Source organism: Sinocyclocheilus grahami, unplaced genomic scaffold (assembly GCF_001515645.1).
Source record: "Sinocyclocheilus grahami isolate Dianchi unplaced genomic scaffold, SAMN03320097.WGS_v1.1 scaffold925.1, whole genome shotgun sequence".
Lineage (NCBI taxonomy): Eukaryota > Metazoa > Chordata > Actinopteri > Cypriniformes > Cyprinidae > Sinocyclocheilus > Sinocyclocheilus grahami.
The window spans coordinates 332,946-358,008 of NW_015506104.1; the positions used below are offsets into that span (position 1 = coordinate 332,946).

General features: G+C 36.9%; 2 protein-coding genes across 3 annotated transcripts in view; both read right to left on the bottom strand.

Annotated features, from left to right (window-relative positions):
- Nucleotides 1-18,741, bottom strand: part of LOC107564348 (zinc finger CCHC domain-containing protein 24) — a 37,834-nt gene extending 19,093 nt beyond the window's left edge. For both annotated transcript variants that reach the window (XM_016249403.1, XM_016249404.1), the window contains exons 1-2: nucleotides 18,247-18,741; nucleotides 15,397-15,597 (exon numbers count right to left, since the gene is read on the bottom strand). In XM_016249403.1, coding sequence (XP_016104889.1) covers nucleotides 15,397-15,597; nucleotides 18,247-18,483 — 438 coding nt within the window. In that variant the 5' untranslated portion in view covers nucleotides 18,484-18,741. The remainder of the gene's footprint in view (nucleotides 1-15,396; nucleotides 15,598-18,246) is intronic.
- A 4,190-nt stretch (nucleotides 18,742-22,931) lies between these two features.
- On the bottom strand, nucleotides 22,932-25,017 carry LOC107564353 (zinc finger protein 180). The gene is made up of 2 exons (XM_016249410.1): nucleotides 24,858-25,017; nucleotides 22,932-24,578 (listed from the first exon to the last, which is right to left on the bottom strand). Exon 2 carries the CDS (start codon nucleotides 24,479-24,481, stop codon nucleotides 23,510-23,512), a length of 972 nt encoding a protein of 323 aa, XP_016104896.1. The 5' UTR covers nucleotides 24,482-24,578; nucleotides 24,858-25,017; the 3' UTR covers nucleotides 22,932-23,509.
- Nucleotides 25,018-25,063: the final 46 nt, after the last annotated feature.

A 25,063-nucleotide genomic window follows, 5' to 3' on the forward strand; every position in this document is an offset into this window, starting at 1 on the left:
GGTTTTTGTTAAATGTGAGCCAAAATCATCACAATTAAAAGAACCAAAGACTTAAACTACTTCAGTCTGTGTGCATTGAATTTATTTAATACACGAGTTTCACAATTTGAGTTGAATTACTGAAATAAATGAACTTTTCCACGACATTCTAATTTATTGAGATGCACCTGTATATAAAAATTTTCATACACAGCTTGAGTAGCAAGATTGTGTTCAGTCTTAACTCTTTCTTCCATTTTGTATTTTTGGATAAGAATAAGAAGCACTTCATCCGGTACTTAGTGTCTTTCATTCCAACATAAGAAAACATTTCTGGAATCTGCATCTGAAATAGCATTTAGATGTATTTACACAGTTTATGTATCTCAGAGGGGACATGGATGCATTTAAACAGCAGTTACAGATGCATAAATAGGCCTAATGTTTTGTTTTTAAAATAAAACGTTGAATACTGATATTTGAAATAATTGAAAACTAGTCGAAATGTGAAATTAAAACCGCCAGTAGGTGGCAGCAAGTGACTGTTAATGAGTAAGTTATTGAGATTCAACCGATTCATTCAAAGGCTGATTCATTCAGAAACAAAGCATTTGACGGTGTTCAATGAGTGAATCACTGAATCATTTATTCAACCGATTCGTTCAAAAAGCTGATTCATTCAATAAGTAAACACCGTCCATTGCTCAGAGACGCAAAACAGTACTGTGATCTTTGTTTGGAACTATTTTCGTTGGCAAAATTGAGCAAAAACCAGCAATATTTTGTCTAAAATGCAAGTCAATTATTGTATAAAATGATTATTAAATGTGTTCATGCTGATATCTGCAGAAAAACGGTACTCTTTGTGTGATATAGATTAATTTAACTATATTAAATTATATAAATATAAAAAGCATCCAGAAGCATTTTGCCATCTACAATTGAGAATGCCTGGAATTTTGAGTTTTAATAGACTAATAAATCAACGTGCGTGCACTCTGTGTGTGATTTGGTGATATAGCCTACTTGATAATGTCAGATCGCACATCATTACAACAACACTTACTATATTATCGCAGAAGATATAATGTATATCGCAGACCCCAGACTCGACTTGAGTGAAAAATGAATCATCAGTGGTTGTGCACGCACTTGTTTGCATGAGCAAAGGTGTTTTTAGGAGTCCAACAACTTGCAAACTCCAGACCACTGATTCGTCAAACCTGCTTTCCTGCAGTTCTTCTGCCTATTTTGTAGTAAGTAACGAATATGCTTCGGGGAAATGTATCGGAGTAAAAGTATACATTTTTGTTAGGAAATGTAGTGGAGTAAAAGTAAAAGTTGACTGAAATATAAAAACTCAAGTAAAGTACAGATACTCCCAAAAAATACTTAAGTACTGTAACGAAGTATTATTACTTCGTTACATTACACCGCTGATTAATAAAGACAATAACAGGTCAACAAGCGATCGAAGGGAGATGATACAGGAAATATGTGCACTACCCTTCAACATTACTCACACAGACACTTTATTGAGGTGAGGATGTAGTATTGACTACACAGGTCAAGCTCAATTAAGTCTATACTACCTGCTGAAAGCTATCCGTTAGCATTCCCATTCATTTCAATGGCAGATTTTTGGCTGGTGCAGGGAAGTCGGCAATTTGAAATCTGCCTGTGTTGCTGATGAGTAGCTAATCAGAACTGAAAAAAGTGCATTTTATTTTTTATTTAAAACTGACTATAATGAAATAATTACAACTCATACAGTACGTTGCTTGTGAATAAAAATATTTAATCCGAATACACTGCTACTTCTGAAGTACAACCAATGAAGCAGTAGAAAGGAGCAAGTTATGCCATGCTGATCAAGCTGAAGTGAATGTTTAACAACTATAAAGGAAAGAAACTACTATTTCAAGCTCACATAGTCGACTGGCAAAGCTGAAGGCACGGACATATCCACAAACTGGTGTTAGGCAATCATCTCAGCACTCAATTGAAACTGGTGACAGGCAAATAGCTGGCAAACCACTGATATTTTCCAAGAGGGCTTATCAAACACAAGCGTTAGCCATCATGTGGGTAAACACTCTAAGTGGGCCTGTACTGTAGGTCAAAACCTGAATCCAGAACCCAAGGGAGCCTAATCTTGAAATAACTCTGTGCACTGTCAGGCAAGACGGCTTGCTGTGCCTGTTAGACAGGCAGGTTTGGCATTCCTCTAATTAGGAGTTCATCACACACAGTCACAGCAGTGTCAGTGAGGCCACTAACCTCTGCTGCTTTCAAACTAGGTTGGTGTGTTAATTCAGACATGATTTAACATTCAGGGCCCTTTGTTCTAATGCTCTCCTCCTTATAATATAGTAATGGACAAATTAGCTTGTATTTACAGTAGGACTACCGTTCAAAAGTTTGGAGTCAGTAAGATTTTCAAAATGTTTTTCAAAGAAGCCTCTTATGCTTACACCAAGGCTAAATTTATTTGATCAAAACTACAGTAAAAACAGCAATATTGTGAAAAACATATTACAAATATTAATATTTTAAAATGTCATGTACTCCTGTGATGGTAAAGCCTGGTTTTCAGCAGCCTAATGGCTATATCATTCAGTGTCACATGATCTTTTAGAAATCATTCTAATATGCTGATCTGGTGCTGATTTTTGTGCTACTTAATATTTTTGTGTAAACCATGATACATTTTTTTTTTCAGGATATTTTTAAGAATGGAAAACTTTTGTGTAATAATGTTTAAGCCTCTGCTAACACTTTTGATCAGTTTAATGCATTCTTGTTGAATAAAAATATACATTTCTTGAAAAAAAACTGGAATTTAGATTAAAATAAATCTAATAATAAACTGTTTTCACATTATATGGATCTTTTAGAAGAATCATCCATATTTACAAGGAAGCATCAATATTTTTCTTTTATATCTTCTGCATCTAATCTGCTGTGGAAAATATTTGCATTGTTTTTCCTAAGATTACTAATCCAGTAAATGAGCACAGAAACAGTCTAGGCCAAAACCATATTTCTGCAATTTCCTGGAATCTGGATAAAATGTAAATAATCCAATTCATCTAGAAGACATTAATGTTGGCTGCACCTACAATGGCATAATTTCTCACATATTGCTGCTTCAAACCGACGTGCTATCGGTAATTGAGAAGAGACAAAGAGAGATGTAAACAGACTGTTCTGAGAGGGCCTGCACACTAAGAGCTGTTTAGTCTCTTCTCAATGATCGTGAGCTTCATTCCAGGTAATTTCTTTCTAGTTTTACAGGAAAAGACATCACAGAGACACGTGTTGTTGGCTGTGTGCTGCCACCGCTGATCTAGTGTTATAAATGATGCGCTTCCTTATCACAGAGGCTTGTCAGTCAAGAGCATAATCAAATTATGAGTGACACTTTATGAACCACAGGTTATGGGAACCACTCTTGCGGTCAAGGGTTCTTTTGATGTTGTAGAGTAGAAAAAAAGAAATCTCAACAAAACTTTACAGTACTTTTCTTGCCAAGATATTGTGATGAAATACTGTCCACATAGAACTAAGGCAATTTGTGTTTGTCCATCAGTGGAAATGGTGTTGGTCACCCAGCCAAACAACTAATGAAATACCTGATATCAATTTCCCAATAAGGATAATAATGATGCTATACGGTCTCATTCAGTTCTGAGAACAGTGTCCTGGCAGAATACATTTCAAAAACATCATTCTCAAGCTGAAACCGAATGGCTGTAATACAGGTACAGTAAGCCCTCCATCCCCTAAAACAAACCAGAGCATGTTTACTTATCTTAGCAAACTAATTTGGAATAATATCTGAAATCGCTTTGCCTGGATTACCCTTTAATATCGCTCAAAACATTATTTTAACTATGCTAATAAAACAGAATCTGGGTTAACAGGTTCAAATTGGTGTTGTACTTGAAAAGAGTACGGGTGGGAGTTTTATTTATGAATGAGCACATTGTGTTCTTCGGTTTCTCAGGAGGAGGTTTTCTCTTGGCCTGATGTGTAGATAAATGTTTTCTATGTATTTAGTTTCACTGGAAAATGCTAGGGGTTCACATTAACACAAGCTGGCATTTGGCAAAATATATCACGCAGATAATGCTGACGTTTCTATTAATCGGTTCTGATCGGGTTTGAAATCTCTTTCTCGGCACACGTACATTCATCATCTTAATGCCACGTGCGATCCTTGAAAACGAATGACACATGAGATGGGAATTCTGGACTGTATATTGGATGGTGTCATAGCAACAGTTTTACACAAACTAAATCTGCTGCTACAGACTATGACACGAAACCAATTCCCGGAAGTGATTGTGTCTTAAAGATGTCCCTATGTTATTTCTCAAAACGTTCATATGCAAAAGATCCTTGTATCTGCAATGGTCAAACCCAATTCCCAAGGATCACTGTGCCAGCCTGGCTAACCCTAACGACTTGTGCAGCTGCAAAATAGGATTAAGTTACCGTGGCAATGAATGACATGAGCAGGTTGATTGGCTTGTGTGTAAAAAGAGGTAATGTATCTAAATGTTTCCATCTTATTTCAGAACACATGGTTGACATAGCGAAGAGGGCATATTGCACCACTGTTTTTTCATGCGAGAGACACGTTTTTTTCTCGGCTGAAATGCACATTTGTTTTTGAGCACTTAGGATGTGGCTGTGCCCATGTGAGCTGTTTTACAGTGTGGTTTGTCACTGTATCATCATGCTATCTGTTTATCTGACTATGGTACGATAACGGCGAGGGATTTATTGTGTAGTAAATATTCATGCAAACGCATGTTGTTCTTCGGATGAGCTGTTCTCGGCCGTGTCCAGAGGAGAGGGCTGTCTGTTATGTCTCTAGCCATGGAGATAAGCTCTATCTGTTTACATTTCAGCCGGTTTCACTGTCTTGTCTCAGATAGCCTCGCCAGTTTCTCTCTCCCACACACACACACACACACACACACACACACACACGCAAAACTATATATACTATCTCTGGAGAGATGTACATAAAGTAAAGTGGGCCCAAAATGTACAGAATTTGGACACCTATGTAATACTTACATTGCATTAAACATTAAACCAAACAGCAGGGCTGGATTGGTAATCGGGCATATACTCTTAAAAATAAAGGTGCTTCAAAAGGTTCTTCAAGCGATGCCATAGAAGAACCATTTTTTGTTCCACAAAGAACCATTCAGTCAAAGGTTCTTTAAAGAACCATCTCTTTCTTACCTTTTATTAATCTGAAGAACCTTATTTTGCCACAAAGAACCTTTTGTGAAACAGAAAAGTTCTTCAGATGTTAAAGGTTCTTTATGGAACCATTTAGACAAAAAGGTTCTTCTATGGCATCGTGAAGCACCTTTATTTTTAAGAGTGTACCGGGCATTTTCCCGGTGGGCCGACGCACTTAAGGGGCCGACAGAAGTTTTTTTTTTTTGCCGAGGACCATCACGCAGGGACAGCGAGCAGCCAGTGGCCCATTGGTTTGTGTCTTGTATTGACAGTGTAAACATCCAATCACAATGCGCTATAGACGGAGCGATTAAGTATTTTGCTCCGCCTATATAAAGATCGCTTCACCCCAACTTCTTCCTCGTTGGCTTTTCCCATGTTTTCACAGCAGATTTATCAAGAACACGCTTGCTCTGCGGTGAGTGATGTGGGCCAAAGAGCCAGGCAGAAGGAGAATAAGAGAGTTGTTGAATCGGTAAAGTGCTTGATAGGGACTCGCAGCGGAGGCAGGCATCTAACCTATCCTAATGTGTGCGCAAAATGTTTTGAACAGTAAGAAAGATCCAATAGAGAGATCCAAAGATCAGCATTTATCCGAAATAAAAAGCTTTCGTAACATTATACATATACCATTCAAAAGCTCTGAGTCAGTATAATTTTTTATTAATTTTTTAAAAATGATCGAAATTAATACTTTTATTTAGCAAGGATGCTTTAAATTGATCAAAAGTGACAATAAAGACATTTATAATGTTACAAAAAAATTATTTTTCAGATAAATGCTGTTCTTCTGAACTTTCTATTCATCAAAGAAACTTGAAAAAAATTATACTCAACTGTTTTCAATGTAATAATAATAATAATAATAATAAATGTTTTTTGAGCAGCAAATCAGAATATTTGAATGATTTCTGAAGGATCATGTAACTGGAGTAATGATGCTAAAAATTCAGCTTTGAAATCGCAGGAATAAATGACATTTTAAAATATATTCAAAACAGAAAACAATCATTTTAAATATTACAAATATTTCACAATATTACTGCTTTTGCTGTATTTTGGATCAAATAAATGCAGGCATGGTGAGCAGAAGATAATTCTTTAAAAAAAACATTAAAAATCTTACCGTTCAAAAACATTTGACTGATATAGTGTGTGTATACATATATATAGGCCTATACATATCGAAGAGGTGGTGGGCCGCCTGGACCAAAAAATGCCAGGGCCGATTTTTTTGTCCCAGTCCAGCCCTGCCAAACAGCATCTGCAAACGAATGATTCTACAGAACAACATTCTAGCTATTTTTGTAATTAATTTTAACTGGTGTCACAGTGATGTATGAATGTATGAAGTCAACTTTACCCAGGTGTTCTCGCAGAGTAACCATAGATATATTTCATCACATTAACTATGGGCATTTTCCACCAACATTTGACAACCAGGAAGTGCTCAAATTCCTAGGTCAAATACCTTTGACCTAATTTTAAACAGTGCATTAAAAATGTGTCTTTCTTTAAAATTAAGGCCATTTGGTTTGATATTTTGTCAATGCAAATACATTTTTACTGTCTAAGTGCCCAAATAACTTTTTGGGGGCCGTTCTAGGACCAGGAACCAGACAGATTCAGTGTATCAGAGAAGGACTGGAGCAGAATGGAAGGAACATCACATGTCAGACTGTAAAAACATTCCCATACTGCCCTTCCCCCCCTCAGTCATTCTCTCTCACACCCCCACTACTTCCCCGAGTCCTTCCATCCGCCACAGTGACTCAACACAGGCCTTCCAGCACGCTACAAGAGCCTCTTTTGTATGTCCTTTGTGCCAGGCTCAAGAACCAGTACACCACAGTATGGGTTTGGCGCTGTCATTTCTTGATGACAGAAAATTTCTTAAAGAAGAAGAATATTATTAATGGTTCTGTGTAAATTAAATGCTGCTTTAAATGCATGCAGCAGTGTCCTGTCAGAAAGAAATTGAGAAAAGACGACCAATCCCATTTCAGAATGCAAACATTGCAATGACATCATCACCATCATCATTATGATTACCAATGCTGAACATTCTAATGTAAGTCAATGTGATATTTTAACACTGAATGTAATAATTAACTTAATAAATGTTTACAACCCCCATAAGACAGAACACCTATTTTATCTACAGAAATAAACAGCCTGTAAATTGATTACTTGTAAAAATGTGTTGATGTAAAGAAGAAAAAAGAAAAAGAAGGACTAATATTAATAAAATGGTGGTCTTGCAAGCACTTTTATAAAAAACAACAGCTTAAAGTGATGATTATTTGGCTCTTGAGACAGCTTTTGGGTACCTGACGTGAACGCCTCAGAGTCTCCCAAATGATATCCTGTCATGTTATAGACTCCCTCCAAAAACACAGCTGACTGTCTTCCCTTGTCCTCCATAATGACAGACTCTCTTGCTAAAAGATGATAAGTCCAACAGGAGATTGCCTGTTCTGTGATTAAAAAGGAAAAAAAGATCTGTGGTCCCCACTTGTGCTGTAGTCAGCATCCTACTGGGTGAACAATATGAGCTGACTTCCTGACCCCTGCGTCTGGGGATCCTAAAGACAAACAATGGGACCCTTAATTAACATCAGCCATTCCCAGCACTAGGCTCTTCCTGACGGTCCCAATTCAGACCTGAACACAAAGCTTGCTATGTTATTGCTCTGACACATCTTACTGTGCTCGTGTGCCCTGGCCCTCAGTTAGGTTGTTTCTGAGGCCCCCAGTTAGGCCTCAGAAATATTCATTTTGAATAGAAGACTCTCTACATCAGCCCTTTCACATCCTGCGGTCAAAATATGAGCGATGGCATTCAGTTTGGAATCTAGTGACTCTTGTGAGAGGGATGGATCTGTCAGGGTTATCTGTTTATATGATACGAGATGAGCTCATGGTTGTACATTATCTGTTCTTCTAAGCTGGGCAGCATGTGTTTCCATGTTAGATATGGACAAACAAATGGTCATTCCACTAAAGTTATTAGGTTGGTACAATGTAATCAAAGGAACTTGTAGGTTGTACATAGTCTTGTAACAACAACAACACCAATGACCTTGTGCAGGTTTATGGTGGCTTTGTCTATGGTTTAAAAGTAAGTGGCACACAAAAGCGACTTTGAACAATAATTCAGAAGGTGACTTCCTGTGACTAACCACTGGAGAAATCTTAAAGGGCTTATATGTTGGTAAACTAACAGTTTTGTTACCATTGACTTTGATTGTGTGGACAAAAATCACAGACATTTTTTTAAAATATCTTCTTTTATGTTCCACTGAAAAAAGAAAGTCATACAGGTTTGGAACGACATGAAAGTAAATAATGAATGACACATTTTTATTGAACTGTGAACTGTGCCTAGAGAACCAAATACAACCCAGATTAACTAAAACTTGCAGAAAGTCTCCTAATCATAATCAAAAGCCCACAAATCTAAGTGTATCATGTCATTTTTTTTTACAAGCAGATTGTATAATAGTGTTGACATCCACTTCTTTTATTTGTTTTCTTTCATTAACTTTTATTCTCACAAGACCAGACACGACAACAACCTCTCACTGAGAAATGATTGAAATCTTTATGAAGGATTCTGGACAATAAAAGTTAATGAAAAGATAATTATGATGGATTTATTGAATAATTATACTCAAAACTCTGGTCCACATCAGTGAAGGGCTGAACATTTTAGTCACTTTATCCATGCAGTATACCCTGTCTGCACAAAGCAGGAATCTCTGTGATTGTTTTGAGGGTCTTTTTAAAACTGAGAATACCATTGTTCCCTTTAATTTGTCCTCACTAATCTCTTTGAGGAGAGCATGCTTTACTGAGCATGCTTTAAAAAAAACAAAAAAACACCGAAACAACTCTGAAACAGAACACCAGCCACATTTGTGGTCTTCTTATCTCTAAATATGACAACAGATCACAACTCTCACTTGAAGAGATGTTATCATTATCCTCCTCTGGTTGTTGATATTGAGGTCTCATGCAAAGGGACATCTACAGGCCAAAAAGAGGGAGGCGCATTTTCTGTTGCATCAGCAAAAGTCAGAGGAAGAGTGCTATTCTCTGTGTACAGAACACAAAGCAACTGGCAGGAAACCCGCTTTTCATATTCTTTTAACATTTATTTCCGTTTTGAGGAAGTTTGTTTAGTGTGCTCTCCCTAGTGCTGGCTTTCATTGGCTGACTGTTTCACACCATCAGCAAAACTGATGCTTTATTAAGATGTATATAAATACAGAGGCACTCTGTTCTACACCCAATCACTGTCTATTGCACTTCTTAATAATTTATAAATATACAGTACTGTTGTATACGTATATTACTATTACAAAAGTTTTGGGTTAGTAAGATTTTTTTTTTATGTTTTTGAAAGAAGTCTTCAGTTTCACTTAATCATTCAGAAATCATATGCTGATTTGGTGCTCAAGAAACATTTATGACAATAATACTTTTCATTGTGGTAACCATGATAAATTTTTTTCAAGATCCTTTGGTGAATAGAAAGTTTAAAAGAATAGCATTTATTTTAAATATAAATCTAATAAATGTCTTTACACTTTTGATCGATTTAATGAATCCTATCTGAATAAAAGTGTATAAAAACTTATTTAAAAAAAAATCATACTGACTCAATTTCTTGAACCGCTGTATAATTATATTGACTTTTTGACTATTGACTTTAAAAGTAACTATATTAATAGTCAGTATCAAATTAGACGAATCATTATGGTTCAAAAATACTTTTATTATTGTACATAATTATGCTATACATAAAAACAACCAAAACACATGTTTTGGACAATGAGCGTTAGCACTAAATCTACATTACAACATCAGACTGGTTGTTTCCCAGGACAGCAGAATGACAGGCTGTGAGAAACACTGAGCAGCTGGTCTGGACAAACATGAATGCAAACAGATTTATGAAGCAACATCACACTCAGATTAATTTACTAAGTGCAATTTGTGTACAATAACATCAATCTCTGTAGAACAACTTTGGAGCTGAGTTTCTCTGTAATAATGCTAGTAAACGCAGTCAATGGAATACAACTAAACTAAAAACTATTATTTATTTTCAGTAGAACAATACTGTATATGATCCCTGTCTGATACAAAGAGTTTAACTGCACAGTAAAGAGATTTTTTTTATGAAATGACATTAAATTCAAAACTAAAACTGTTATAATGTGTAAGTCAAAGTTGATGTTTTCACTAAATCTAAAATACTGACAATCAGTTTAAGCTGGATTTCAAAACTGAAAAGACTGATCATAAAGAGAAATATTTCTGAAGCAGATCATAATACAACAATGCCAGAAATGCTTGACAGCATGTTTTGATGCAGAAGGAAATCAACTCGAACTCAGTTCATAAATCTTTCAAGATTTAAACAACTGCCTAATTAAACGTCCCAAAAACAGATAAATATAATATATAGTGTACAACAAAAGGCACACTTAGTCGAATCTGACCACGTCACTGATTGTATGTGGCTTTTGATACAGTTATTCAAAGTTTTCTAGCACTCTCAGAGCAACAGAACTGTCAAATGATGAAGTACGCACTATATAGTACAAAGCATTTTAACAATACGTATTCACACCTCATTACTCGAGCCTGACATAGTTTCTGATTGAAAATGGACTTGCTTATGTATGCAGTTACAGCGATTTGTTCATTTCTATCAAGAAGCAGGAAATGCATTGTCATTTTGGCTCCCTATTAGAGCCATGTTTATGTAATTATCTCAGCAAGAGACTGAGGAGACGGTGACTGTCTCCTAAGAACTCAGTGATTGCCTCTTACATCAGAGTGTTTTCCTTTCACAGGCGGGAGGAGTTGTAATGGAAGTTTGTCTCAAACAAAGGTTTCTTGTCAAACAAAATTACATAACCCCAGGCTAATGTTTACAATTTCACTATCTTACATAATGACAACAACAAATCATAAAAGCTGTATCGCTCTGACCAACGGTGGATAAACTGCTCGGTGAAATAAAACATGCAAGTTCACAAAGGTCTTCGCTTAGGTAGTAATGAAGTTGTCAAACTGTGCTAAAGTGCTAGGGGTAGATTTCACTAATGCTGATGATGATGGGGGCACCATTTGTTCAAAATAGCCTCCAGAGTGTTGAATCTGCCACTCTTAATCAATAGACTTAAGTGGCCCAAGACACTTAGAGAAACTAAATAATGCAACATAAGAGAAACATTTGTTACGTTGAAGAAAAAAAAAGACTCGAATGAAAGCTCCATCACAAACTGCAAATTACATGATTAATAAAAAATATTAATATAAGAAATTACCAAATAGTTGTAAAATTACAAAATAGTAAAACAATAACTATATTTTAATTATATTGACTTTCAGAACCTGCACAATCAACAAACCTTCAAAATTCCAAATCAACTGAACAGTAAACAGGCTTCAACTGTAAAAAGCTACTCAAAAACAGAACGTTGGGGCATTGGAGGAACACGAAATAAAGCTATATATACACACATTCCATTGCCATGATTATGATTTGAACAAGAGATGTATTATGTCAAAAGAATAATGAGAGCTCTGTATGAAATCAGCGGCGTTCATGTGTTTCTGATTAACATAAGAGAATCTACAGTTTTCCAATCAAAGGATATGAAGACTACAGACCCCAGCTGAGTCTACTCTACTCTAGAGTCGCTGAATTTCATGCAACTTCAGTATGCAGCATTAATATTATCAATGAAATGACTGGCAAAAATGTTCATGAACAAAGTGTATTTTGTATTTCAGTACATTCTGCATGATGAAAGTTTTCTAGTATGGTTTGAGCAATAAAAACTTAAAACATCCAACATCCCATTTGTAGCACAGTGCCACTAACACAACACATCAAGCAGGGAAAATGTAAATAGGAGACAGAAACACAATTGTGACCCTGTAGTAATTTCTTAGTACAACACAAAGGCATTCTTTTCTGCACCCTGTACCATGTTTCGACGATTTCCTAACAAGACTCACATTGATCGGGTGAGGGTGGCTGTCAGAATGACATCCAGTGTCACTATGAGACTGTGACACAAAAAAGGGCATTGGCAATAGGGATGCATTGCAGAGGACATGACTCACGAGCTGAGCTTACATGCAGGGCTTTTACAGTTCTACAAGCCACATTCCAGCACACACATTTTCCATGAGGAAATCCCACCGCACCTCTGTATGAGGGATAGATTGAGCCTCATCGACTGAAACAATCAGATATTAAACTGGCATAATATAAACAAGAAGAACTGGGACATGGCTTTTTGAGGTCTTAGGAATTCTGGCTAATGAATGACAGGGCAAAACTGTTCACCCGTTTAGTGGAGCTTCTTTACATAACTCTCACTTAGCTGCCCTTGGGCAGAGCAGAGTTGGTCAAACAGCTGCCTGCTCAATGGTGTTCTTTTCTAACTAGCGCTCCATGTGGAGCTCCGCTATAGGGCCAGGCCAGAACCACTTCCCCTAGGTGAAACATGTGAGTCTGAACCACACACACCAGAAGACATAACTACCACGCTTCCTGCCCCCACGCTCTACTCCAACCGAGCCATGACATTCCCCAATTCCTATCTGGCCAAGACAACGCCAGCTTCAGTCCTCGGGATGGCTGTGTTTTGAAACTCTGCCCCTGCCCTGACTGGGGAGCTTGGCCCATTGCACCTCGTCTGCTGGGAGACGAATGGAGACCTAGACGGTGCGCTGGGAGAATGCATGAGAACATGATTCTCAGCGCTGGCTTTAGATCACAGGTCCCGCTGTGCCCCGTGAAGTCAAATCCTCAATGTTTGTGTTGGCAGGGAGTATGTAGTCCTCTGGACAGGACAAACCCTGAGTGGGGACCAGCTTACCCTGGAATTCATTTCCTCTGAGTCAAGATCACACTCACCACGTTCATCATTTTTCAACTGTGCTTTCTGGCAGGAATCAAGGGCGAATCGCTGCGTCCGGACGAGTAAATACATGGATGCAGCATATGACAAATGGAAAGTAAATCTCAGAAAGTGAGACCCCAGGGGGAGGTAAATTGCTGCAGTGTTGAATTGAGTAGGTGTGGACACTATCGTGGGACAGGACTTTTCTTGTGTTTCCACTGGCATTGACACAAGCAACTGAAATTTAAAACAGGACAGTTCTGACAATGATTTACTGACTGGTCTCAGGCTAGTATTATAGCCTGCAGTGTTTTGTCATAATAAAACTCAGCATTTGCTCTTTTAGTATTTGTTTTTCTAAGTTGTTTAACATGAGAGGGTGATACCAACTTAGTGAAACCCATTGTGTAGATTCCTACAGACCAGGGGTTTTCAGACTTTCAAAGTGCAGAAAATCTGAGAGGGAAAAAAATATTTCACATTTTTATTATATATTTTTAGGACTGTCAGAATTAACTGTAAATCTGCTCTAGAACCATTTTTATTTTGAACCGCACAATATCAGTATAGTTGAAATGAACTGAAAATATGTTTTGACTTCAGTACACTAACGATATAAGGCCAATTACTGATTTTTACTTTATAATATAACCAATTACTTTATAATATCATATTTTTTCACACACAGTATAAATGGGTCTTTATACATGAAAACAAAACGTGTTTATATTTGCGAAAAGGAATTTTCATATTTGGGTGCCCTTAGCATCAAAAGTTTAAAAAGCCCTGCTTTTGAAAATGGCTCAATATCTGAATGGCAATAACAATAACATCACAGTTAATGTAATATGACCATGACTGCTATGTTTTTGTAAATTAATCCACGATTACATCATAACACTGATACAACTACAGTTCAATCTGTTATAGGCCTAATGGCACATGAGCAATATTTTCCATCACCCATCAGGGACAGCAAACACCCTTATAAAAACAAACATCAGTGTATTTCAGTACACCATGTTGAGAACATCAAAGAAAAAGTCTGTAAATTACCTGAGCTGTGCACAAAGAGGTGGAGATATTTCACCATGATAGGACTTTTAGCAAGTCTGCAGGGAACCCTCATCATCTTTCATAAAGGGAGGTTTGCCACTTTAATCCCACATCTGGTCTGCATTACCATTCCATGCAGCTCTGACTTGAGTCTGGGCCTGAACAAGAACCTCACCCTGCATGTCTCTATGTCCAAAGACTATAAAACACTAAAAGCTTAAACACTGAGATTAAAGATGACACTGTCTGCTTCAAAAACAATTGTATTTTATCTTTGTTTCTGGAACTTTTGCGAGTTTAACACTATTTTTTATTCATTAAATCAGTATTGGAATGAAAAAAGGCAAAAGATAAGACAAGGAAAAAAATCTGGAAAAAACAGTGCTCTACATTAAATCTTTAAAAAGTGAAACTAAAATATTTTTTTAAGAAGCCTGGACATATTTTTTCCTTGTCCTTGAGGGTAAGCATTGCTCTGAGAATGCTGTTGCAATAACTGAAACAAGACAATTAAAGGTCAAGGAGTGGTTTCTCATGATTTCCTATGGTTTTCCTTTCCAAACGCAAATTTAAAACTTGTCACCTGTTTATCTCGAGGGCAAAACATTCTCACTCCAGCATCTCTGACTTCTGCAGTATTTCTTGTCTCACTGAGTCCATTCATACCACAAAATTAACTTGAACATTCGTTTAAATGTTTTGCCTTGTAAACATATCGTCATGCATCTATACAAAACCACTGCTTTATGAAACTTTTAGTTACATTTGCTAGAACAACAACGGCTAATATCACCTGCAAAACACATGTGGCAAAGAGACTATTTGTGAAAATGACTGTATGCCTCTTTTCCTGCTGAACACATTTTATGTGTGATATCCCTGATGATAATGTTTTTATTATTATCGACTGATGTCACTGACAGACGCCAGAGAAAGTTAGATAAAAAAAAAGAAAGAAAATCAGATGATTTTCATTTTTTTTTTTTAAAGATTGCTCAATGGCCTTGCGTTCCCCCTCAATGCTCAGCACAGTAGCTCTCTGAATTAACTTAATACACATGACTAAAACGACAGAGAGATGCCTGTTTGAAATGCTGGTCAATGAAGCAACATGTCTCTCTTTCTATCTCTCCAGGGTGTGCAGAGATCGTTGGCTGCTTACCTGTGGGCAGTCTTTGATATAGTGTCCCTTGTTGAAGCAGAGATGGCACAGGTAGTTTGGTGGAGGTCTCTTGCTGGGCTTGCGTGGCTCAGAGGACAGGGAGAGGTCAGAGAAGTGGTCCGTTAGAGAGTTCAGCCCGTCCACTATGTTGTTAAGAGAGCCATACGGGGACACACTTTTGTATAAACCATTATTCAGGGCCTGCAAAACATAACAGGACATCCATAATCCAAAAGTCAATTTATCCCAATATGAACACAAACTGAAGCAAACTATGTATAAAGAACCAAAGAAACAATATATTTTTAACATGTCATAATATGCTGCTCTTAAATACTGTCTATAGGCTAAAGCTACAAGGAAAAATATGATTAAATATATAGTCAAAAACAATGTCCTCAATTATGTAGAACTCTATTAGCCATATTATCTAACAAAAGAGATTCCTAAATTGGGGCGACATAATCCACTAAAGCCAGTGATAAGTACACGAGTCTAAGATTTGCAAATCAGATTGCCATTTAACAACAGAAAGTACAGTAGATAATCAAACAAACTCTACAGACAGTTTGTATGGGAAGATGTTGCTTGAGTGATGTCTTCCTCTGGTTATGGTTTGGAAGATTATGTTATTGTTGAAGTTTCATGTTGGACAGTCCTGAAACTTTATACTAAGTCCAGATAACTGTCATCTAGTTCTCAGCAAGCCAGGACAATAAACAGTTTCTGCACATATCTCTCAGACGAATTGGTCTTCATCAGTTAGATCATCTCTGAATGCATTAAACAAGCTTTTTTAGATCTTTCTTTTATAGCTGTACGTGACGTTCATTTTCCATCCTGTCTGGTCAAATCCAGCTGATATTCATTCTTTGTGAGTGGAATCCATGAGAAACACAAAAAAACAATTCTTCCTAAATTTGAAACTTCTGAGTGTGTCTGACAAAAGATTATGAGTTACATGAAATTAGAAATCTTTAGATGTGTTTATTTAAAAAAAATAATAGGCCTATAAAAAGTTGTGTCATGAGAAACTAAGCATCCAGCTACACCGTTATTTTGAGTTATGAATAACAGACAGTGCAGTCTAAGATCAACAAGGACTATATGAAAAGGCAATGGAAATTTATGGAGTTTTGTGTAAACAAAAAACGAACAAACCGCACAGCCATGTTTTAAATGTCAATTTTTAAACGTCATGGAAATACAAAAATTACGATGATCAGCGGTTATGTCTGAATGCATTCATGCAATTATTAGCAATTTTCGTGCAATGAATGTAGCGGTCAGAAAGGAATTTGGCTATGTGTCTCCTGAGCGATACGGCTCTCACACACATTTACACCACTGGACGACATCTCTCCTCCTCACCCCTTCACACAGCTGGAGAGCCAGTCGGGGGGTCACTCCTAACCTCTGCCACTCACCACTAACGCACACCAGTTAACACCTTCTAAAAAAATGTGTAGACAATTTGGTAAGTTATGCAAACAAAAATAATTTTAAAAATCTAGAATTAGTTCCAACCTTCTTCATTAGTTGTAAATACTTAACAGATTGAATCTGGGCCTCACAAAGAAAAAAAGATGCTCTTTGTGTAATACGGGAATTTTGAGAGCATTCTTAACCCTCCACATATGAGAAAAAGAAAAAATAGCAAGGGAGAGAAAAAGAAAGAGGGGCAATGGAGAAAAAGAGAGAGAACTTGTCATAATGTTTTTATTAACTCGGATTATGAATAAAAGCTTTGCCGTTCCTCAAACTTTCCACTAAACATCAACACTTTACCTCTGTCTCAGCCACAACACTGTCATTACATCATTAAAAAGAAAATGCATTCATATGTTCAAGCTTCTGGAAGTAATTCTCTCATTTAGAAAAATAAACTGAAGGAGTACAAAAACAATTCAACAGATTTAGTTCCATGTGTGCTCCTTTACTATGCCGAGTGTTATAACTATTATATTTAATTAGACAAGCATTCCTAATTTTAATGATACGTGAAAACCATATTATTTTCTTCTTATCCATGTTTTATGACAACATTTCCAGTAGCCTAAGTCTAAATATAGCAATATAAGTAGTTCCCAAAAGTAGGCCTACATTAATCTCACTTGAATCTTGAAATAACTTATGAATTATAAATTTAAACACTGAAATACAAACATACTAATTTATGAATTTTCCTTAATTTTCTTCTCATAAACTGGCAAGATCTCCTTTTTGATAATACAATCAAATCTAGTTATTCAGAGAGGATTACTAATTATATTTACAACTTATTTAAATAATATAGATTAAGTGTCATGTCTTCAGCAACTATAGCAACCTCACAAATGAGCATCATCTTTGATTATCCCGACCTCAATTATGACAGCACACATTTTAGGCCTGCAGAGATCAGCAAGCAATCATCAAACTCAGACTTCTGATTAATTGGACCTCTACATGTTGAAATTAAGCCTCATTTGGCTGTACACGTGCTGTTACAAAATACAGTAAACTGAGTGTGCAAAGCTGCACACTGGCACCATTTTAATGATCCTTGAAACTGTATATTTTTCACATAGCATTGCAAAATAAATAAATAAGATTTATTATTGTTACACGATAGAAATGAAAAATTATTACACAATTATTTTCAAGTTTCCAGAGATTAAAAGATTATGTAAATCGCCTAAAGCATTTGTGTATTGTGCAAATGTAGCCAAGATTAGACGCGCGCTACAATAGACGTGCATTAGTCAACTGCGCTTTCCATAATGAATCTGATTCCAGTCGCTATAGGGACCGTTATCTCCATGAATTTATTAAAAAAAAAAAACTGTAGGAGAACAGAAAACGATTTACCTCATTCCTCTGCAGCTGAAAGAAGTTGTTGAGATAGTTGGAGTTGAGAGAGGAGCTCAGGTCATTGGCAGGAGATTTGCTGTAGTTCAGGTCCGGATGGGAAGAGTTGGGCTCGGGTCGGAAGGCATCGAAGGCACTCGTCTGATGCGTGTCTTGTAAAGAAAGGTAAACCCAGTTGAGAAGCTGTGCAGGCTGGTACACTGAGGTACTGGTGTCTATAGCAGACAACAAGCTCATATTGTTACTGTAACTTTAACTCTTCCACTGTTACTTCTGGACAAGGCAAACTTGGTCAGAATCTACTGTGAATGCGCCGTCCGGTATTCCACACCCCAAAAAAAAAAAAAATCAGCGCTTCTCTCTTTTCGTCCAGCACAGACCCTACTCCTTCGCTGGGATCCGTGTCCCAGGTTTATAATTACACAAATGTCATTGCTCTGTTATGTCAGAATAAAAAGTTTTAGCCCGCTGTCCACGGCCCGTTATCTCGCTTTATTTGCACTGTAACAGCAAGGAACTAATTAATTATTCATGTTGCGTCTGTTCGCGTCATTGTCTCACATGGCCAATCAACACGCGCTGTTTAACATATGCGCTTTTATTTAACGACAACCTGTTGATTATTGGCTACTGGCTAATTTCTACAGAATATTCATATTTATCACGAAACGTATTTAAAAACACAACTATTTTAACAAATTGCTTAGTTCGTGGTTTCATAAAGCCTAAAATGATTTTAAACGAGATGTCGTCTAAATATGCGGTTCCAGTTTTAGCAAATCTACTTTTTTTAACGATAGAAGTGTTTTACTCCTATGCTTAATGTAAGGGTAAAGAAAACCACTAAAACACTTTCGTAAATCTCCCCTACAAAACAACTTAACTGACACCAGTTCATATGGAATAGGTTAGTGGTATAGCCTATTATGTGAAACTAAACACCTTAAGGAAAGCAATAGGCTGATGTAAGCAAATGGATTGGTTTATTTAACAACAGGGGTGAGATTCTTAAGTGATGAACCACAAACAGATCACAGGGAAATGTTGCTTAAAAACACCTGAAAAAAGACCAATCACATCAAGTATTCGTTTTGGAATGAACATTTGTTTTCTATTTAATCAATCATATTAAAGTAGAAGTGGTAAAGAAAATAATACTAAGAAAGAAGAAGAAATAAATACAACCAGAACATAAGGGCTGCATTTTGCTGGACCAGATGGGTTTTAAAATAATCTAAAGGATTCTCACACAACAAACCAACTTATTAACTCACCTGAGGTATCTTTCCCTAAAATGGCAAACTGATTAGTACTCCACCTTGTGGTGTTAGTATACTCGCTTGCCTTTCTGAAGACACTTTTCAGAACTTTGTTCACCTGACGGATCTAAATTAAACAGGTAACAGTACCCCCAAGAATGTATCTAGGATTCAGTCAGATGCATAGCATTCATGTAAATCTATAGTAAATGACTCAATTTTAATGTTCAATCAAGTGTAATGCATAAAAATGATAAAATATCTATGAATTCAACATTATATCTAAAAACATGGATGTCAAATTTACATTGTACAATTAAAGATAATTAATCAAAGATTAATTAAATTCAAGTAATTAAAGAAACCATATTTACAATACACACTAAATATTTTAAACAACAGTGCTTTAAAAAAACCGAACTTGTCAGCAGTACAGTCATTATCAATACAGAATAGAACTATAGAAACTGTTTCTGTCTGGGTCTTAAGGCATGCACTGGTAGCAAATCACCTCAATGTGACTGTGATTTTTGCAGACAAGAATGGTCTTAAGAATGCTCATGGATAATCCAGGGCTTTCTTCTCTGCGCCTATGAATCTGAGGCACTACAAGCTCTTTCACCAGCTCTTTTATGAACAAGCGTTGGGTGTTATGACCACCTCCCATGAAGCTAGGGTGCTGAGCAATGAAAATGGAGTAGGAGTTTACAATGGCAATATCCAACATGTTATATCAAATCAGCATAGGCCATCTCTTTGTTTGGCGCTTGCAGGTATAATTTTTGGCCATTTGCTTAACAGTGTTGACTCCTCCTTTGGTGCGGCTGTAGTACCGAATGACCTCTGGCTTGTTTTTAGCACTTGTTTCATTCAGCACATTGCTGGTATGCGTTGTACTCAACAAAATCACTGCCTTTTTTAGTTTTGGCACATAGCTTACCATGAATACTTTGCCACAAAAACCAAACTCACGAGGTATGTAGTGCTTGTAGCTTAGATGGTTTCATTATTGGTCGCACATGTAGATTCTTATGGTGAAGGGTCCCAACCATGGTCAAGCTTTTCTCAAAAAGCTTCTTTGCCAGAGGGACACTGGTGAAGTAGCTGTCCATTGTAATGTTGAGACCCATCATGAGAAATAAACACATAATAAGGCAAGGTCATTAGATTACACAACAACAACCAGTTTGGAATGGTGTTTGAGGCTAAGGGCTGGTATCCAGAAGGCTACTGATTCGATCCCTACAAGAATTAAATGTGTGCTTTTAAGAAAGACATTTAGCCCAAAGTGCCTCAAAGCTTTTTTTTGGAAACACCACGGATTACAATTTTAAAAAAACGTTTACCTTTTTGCTGAAGTCCATTGGACAACCTCAAGACCGTGTTCTCTGCAAGGTTCTCTTCAGTCTCCTCTCCTGGCTGTAGATGACACCATCAATGGCATAGGGGACCTCTGCATGGCACATCCAAAAGATTTTTATGCCACTCTTGGATGGGCGGCTTGGCAAGTGGTCTGATGCCTCTCTTACATTCTGATGCCTCTCATCAAATTGGAGGAATCTGTGAAGATCTTGGTATCTACCAACAGACATGGTAGCTCTATACCAGGGCTGCCCAAACTCGGTCATGGAGGGCCGGTGTCCTGCAGAGTTTAGCTCCAACTTGCCTTAACACACCTGCCTTTAAGTTTCTAGTATGCCTAGTAAGAGCTTGATTAGCTGGTTCAGGTGTGTTTAATTGGGGTTGGAGCTAAACTCTTCAGGACACCGGCCCTCCAGAACCGAGTTTGGGCAGCCCTGCTCTATACAGTGGGTTCTGTAATGGATCCATAAACAGTTCCCGGATTGGGACATTGCAACTTCTCTCTACACCGATGAGAAGGCTCAGACCAATAAAGGCTTTTAGCTCTTCTTTAGTAATCTTTTGTCACACTTTGCCTTTTGCTAACGCTGCTCTCATTCCACCCAAATTGGTGCATTGCAGGATCTCATCAATGATGTTTTCACTCATGAAATGTTCCCAGGCATCTTTAGGCATCTCTACTGAAGACCCTGATGCAGGTCCTGGACAGCTCTGTGAGGTGGTCCTGATTTCACTTTGAGGAGGATATTTGCTCCAATAAGTCTCCTTTACTCCATCGACTCAAACGATCTTCACTCTCCTCATCACTAGATTACTCAGATGAGAACTTGAAGTCTGTGAGGACAGTTTTCTGACCCTCTGTCACATCTGGGCCATGGTGGCATTCTGGGCCATCACTTTCAGAAACATCAGATTCCAAATCAAGGGCAGCAATGGATTCATATTCTTCTCTTAGTGTATCTCTAACCTTAGCTGCAGGCTTTTTAAGGCACACCATGGACAAAACTGTAAAAATATAAACGCAAAAAGCACAAAGAGTTGTAGTGTTATCATTAAATTTACAAGAATGTTCAAAATATGCGTCAGTGGTATTATTCATTTGAATTATGCTTTTAGTACATAACTTACATGACTCCACCATAACACACACGGAACATTCTCTTTCCTTTTATTCCGTATAAACCCATGTGATCCAATACACTACTGATTACTTTATACTAAAATTATGAATTTGCAAAAGATGCCATTTTTAATATAAAACAAAAACACTTTAAATATTTGTGCCAGCATTGTGAACATTTTGATCTGAACAGTTCTATTGAAACTGGCTGCATACTGGGCATTTGCTTACTCAGCAGCTCAGGAGTGGTTAGAATGTAAAGCATTTGGCCACCCTCTGGTGGAGAAATATAAAAAGAATAGTTCACCCCAACATGTACTCACCCTCATGTTGTTCCAAACCTGTACCTTTATTCTGCGGAACATCAAATAAGATATTTTGAAGATTGTTTCAAATGTTTTTATCCATACAATGGTGACCAGGTTAACCAGGTCAATAGTGAAAGAAAGCCAGAAAGCCAAACAGGTCTGAAACAAAATGAGAGTGAGTAACTGATGACAACATTTTTATTTATACTGTTCCACAATTTGGGGATAGTAATTTTTTTTTTTTTTACTCAGCAAGGTTGCAATAAATTGATTGAAATTAACAGTAAAGTTCATAATGTTACAGAAGATTTATTTTACAAATTTATTTTTACTTTTAGAAAATACATTGCAGTTTCCTCAAAAACATTGATAATAATAAGAAATATTTCTTGAGCAGCAAATCAGCATATTAGACTGATTTCTGAAGAATCTGTGGATGTATATCCAAATAGAAAGTTTTTTAATTGTATTCATTTTTTATAATATTACTGTTTTACTGTATTTTTTATCAAATCAAGTTCAGCCTCAGTGAGCATAAGATAATTAATTCAAGAACATTATAAAAAAACAAAAACAAACAAACAAACTTTTGAACGGTAGTATAGATATATATGTGTACAGAACATGGGCCATCATAGCGAAATTACCTTTATTTCCAAACCATTTCCATTCTGTCAATATTTCACTCAAGCAAGGTTTGTTTTCACAGTGCTGCTGATACTTTACTTCATACAAACTTGATTCTATACTGTTTTGTGATATCTTCTCCATGCCACATCTGATTCTTCTGAAGTGAAACATTTCGTCCAACACAAAATGTCAGAAAGAGAACTGAGACTTAAATCTGTAATCCTCTCATTTTAATGCAAGCTTGCTACAAAAAAAAAAACAATAAAGCTGCTTGTAAAACATAAAAATGTGCAAAAAGCAAAAGTATTGTCTATTATAAATCATTGGACAACTACATGAGTAAACTACACGCTCTTCAAGAGTGGAACAAACTCATTCATGAGGAGATGACTCATTCAAACCACCATAAATAGCATAGATCAAAAAATGATTTTAGTCAATTTCAGTCAAAAAGCTCTCTCAAATTAAATAAATACTAAAAACACATTTTCCACGTTACATAAAGAAACATTCATCCTTTAAGGAAGGAATAAAAATGTAGACCCTTTCACTGTTAAGTAATATGCCGATACACATCATGGACCCTAATCAAGATGGTCTTTTAGATGCAACCTGTAACTGTACCCATATCTGTATGCTTTACCACACACAGAGCACTGGAAAGGTCTCTCCTTTGAGTGGGTCCGTTTATGTTTGTTAAGTATGTAAACGCGTTTAAAACTCTTCCCACACTCAGAGCACATATAAGGTCTCTCTCCAGTGTGATCTCTCTGGTGCACCCTTAAGTCATAGATGTCAAAAAACCTCTTCTCACACTGGTTACATGGAAAAGGCCTATCGCCGGCATGTCTACGCAAGTGTATTTTTAAATAAGAGGGCTTGGCAAACTTCATTTCACAATGATCACAAGCGTATGGTTTCTGTCTCCTGTGAATTTTCACGTGATCCGTGAGAAGATCTGACCGCTGGAATTCTTTCCCACAGGTTTCACAACTAAATCGCTCTTCTTTGTGATGTTTGTTGGATGTTCTGCCTTTACCTGCTTTCTCTGGATGCCGTGTAGCATTTCCCTGCATTATTAAACATTTCTTTCCTTCGTTTGAAACATCAGAATTCATTTCAGTTGGTATCATTTGTTCTGTTCGCTCTGTTGATTTTCTTTTTCTCGTCGTTCTCTGCTTGTCTGTGCATTTTTTTCTTTTGCTCGATGAGTCAGTTCTTCTGTTCAGAGGTTCATCTGGAGTGTGTTCATTGTGTGTGTTCTTTGTGGTTTCAAGCTCTTCTTCTATCTCAACTGGAGGCATTAGGCCAGTTGGTAAGATTTGCAGACCAAGGTCCAAAAACTCCTCTTTAATATTCCCCTGAGATTGAGGAAATGTTCCTAGTTCATTCACATCAAGCAATGAGGAGTCATCTTGATCAGGTTCTACTTTAACTTGTATTTCTGACTTAATGAAGTCTGATTGAAAAGTCAGTGAACTGTCATCTTCACTTTTTAAGCATCTATTCATAAAGTGCTGGGAAATTGCTTTTGCAGATGGCAAACCTTGCTCCATTTTAACCAAGTCTTTGACTTCTGATGCCCAGCTCTAATTCAACAGCACTAGCTCCTCTTGAGACTGGACGTGAATCCTTCCAAAGGCTGAACCAGAACTATAACAAAAAGGCAGATATCAATGCTCTGCCCAAAGACGTATTTGCGGGGTTTTTTTTAAAATCGAAATTACTTTTGAGACTGCATTATTATCATCTTATCATCACCATGCAATTTCACAGTTGGCTAAACTAAAATAACCATAAAACACACGTGGTAAATAAACTGCACTAACTTCACAGCAAAAATATGACATTTTTCTGTTAAGTTCTGATTTGTTTAGGAAATAAATAAAAAAAAGAAATGTTGCAATTGCAGGCGTATGACATACCACTCACCGGTTATTTGAATTCAGAAAAGTTATTTTTATTGCTGACTAAATGATAAGCCATATTTGCGTCGCTGAATCGTCTTCTTCGGTGGCTTTAATAACGAGTTGAGAAGCAACTACATATGTGCATAATGCCACCTACTGGACGGGATTGACAACATCAAATCTAGGTAAATTCTGTGCTCGTATAACATTTATTGTTTTACCTGCAAA

Coding starts and splice junctions, on each gene's coding strand:
- LOC107564353 (XM_016249410.1), bottom strand. CDS start 24,481: ATGGAGCAAGGTTTGCCATCTGCAAAAGCAATTTCCCAGCACTTTATG.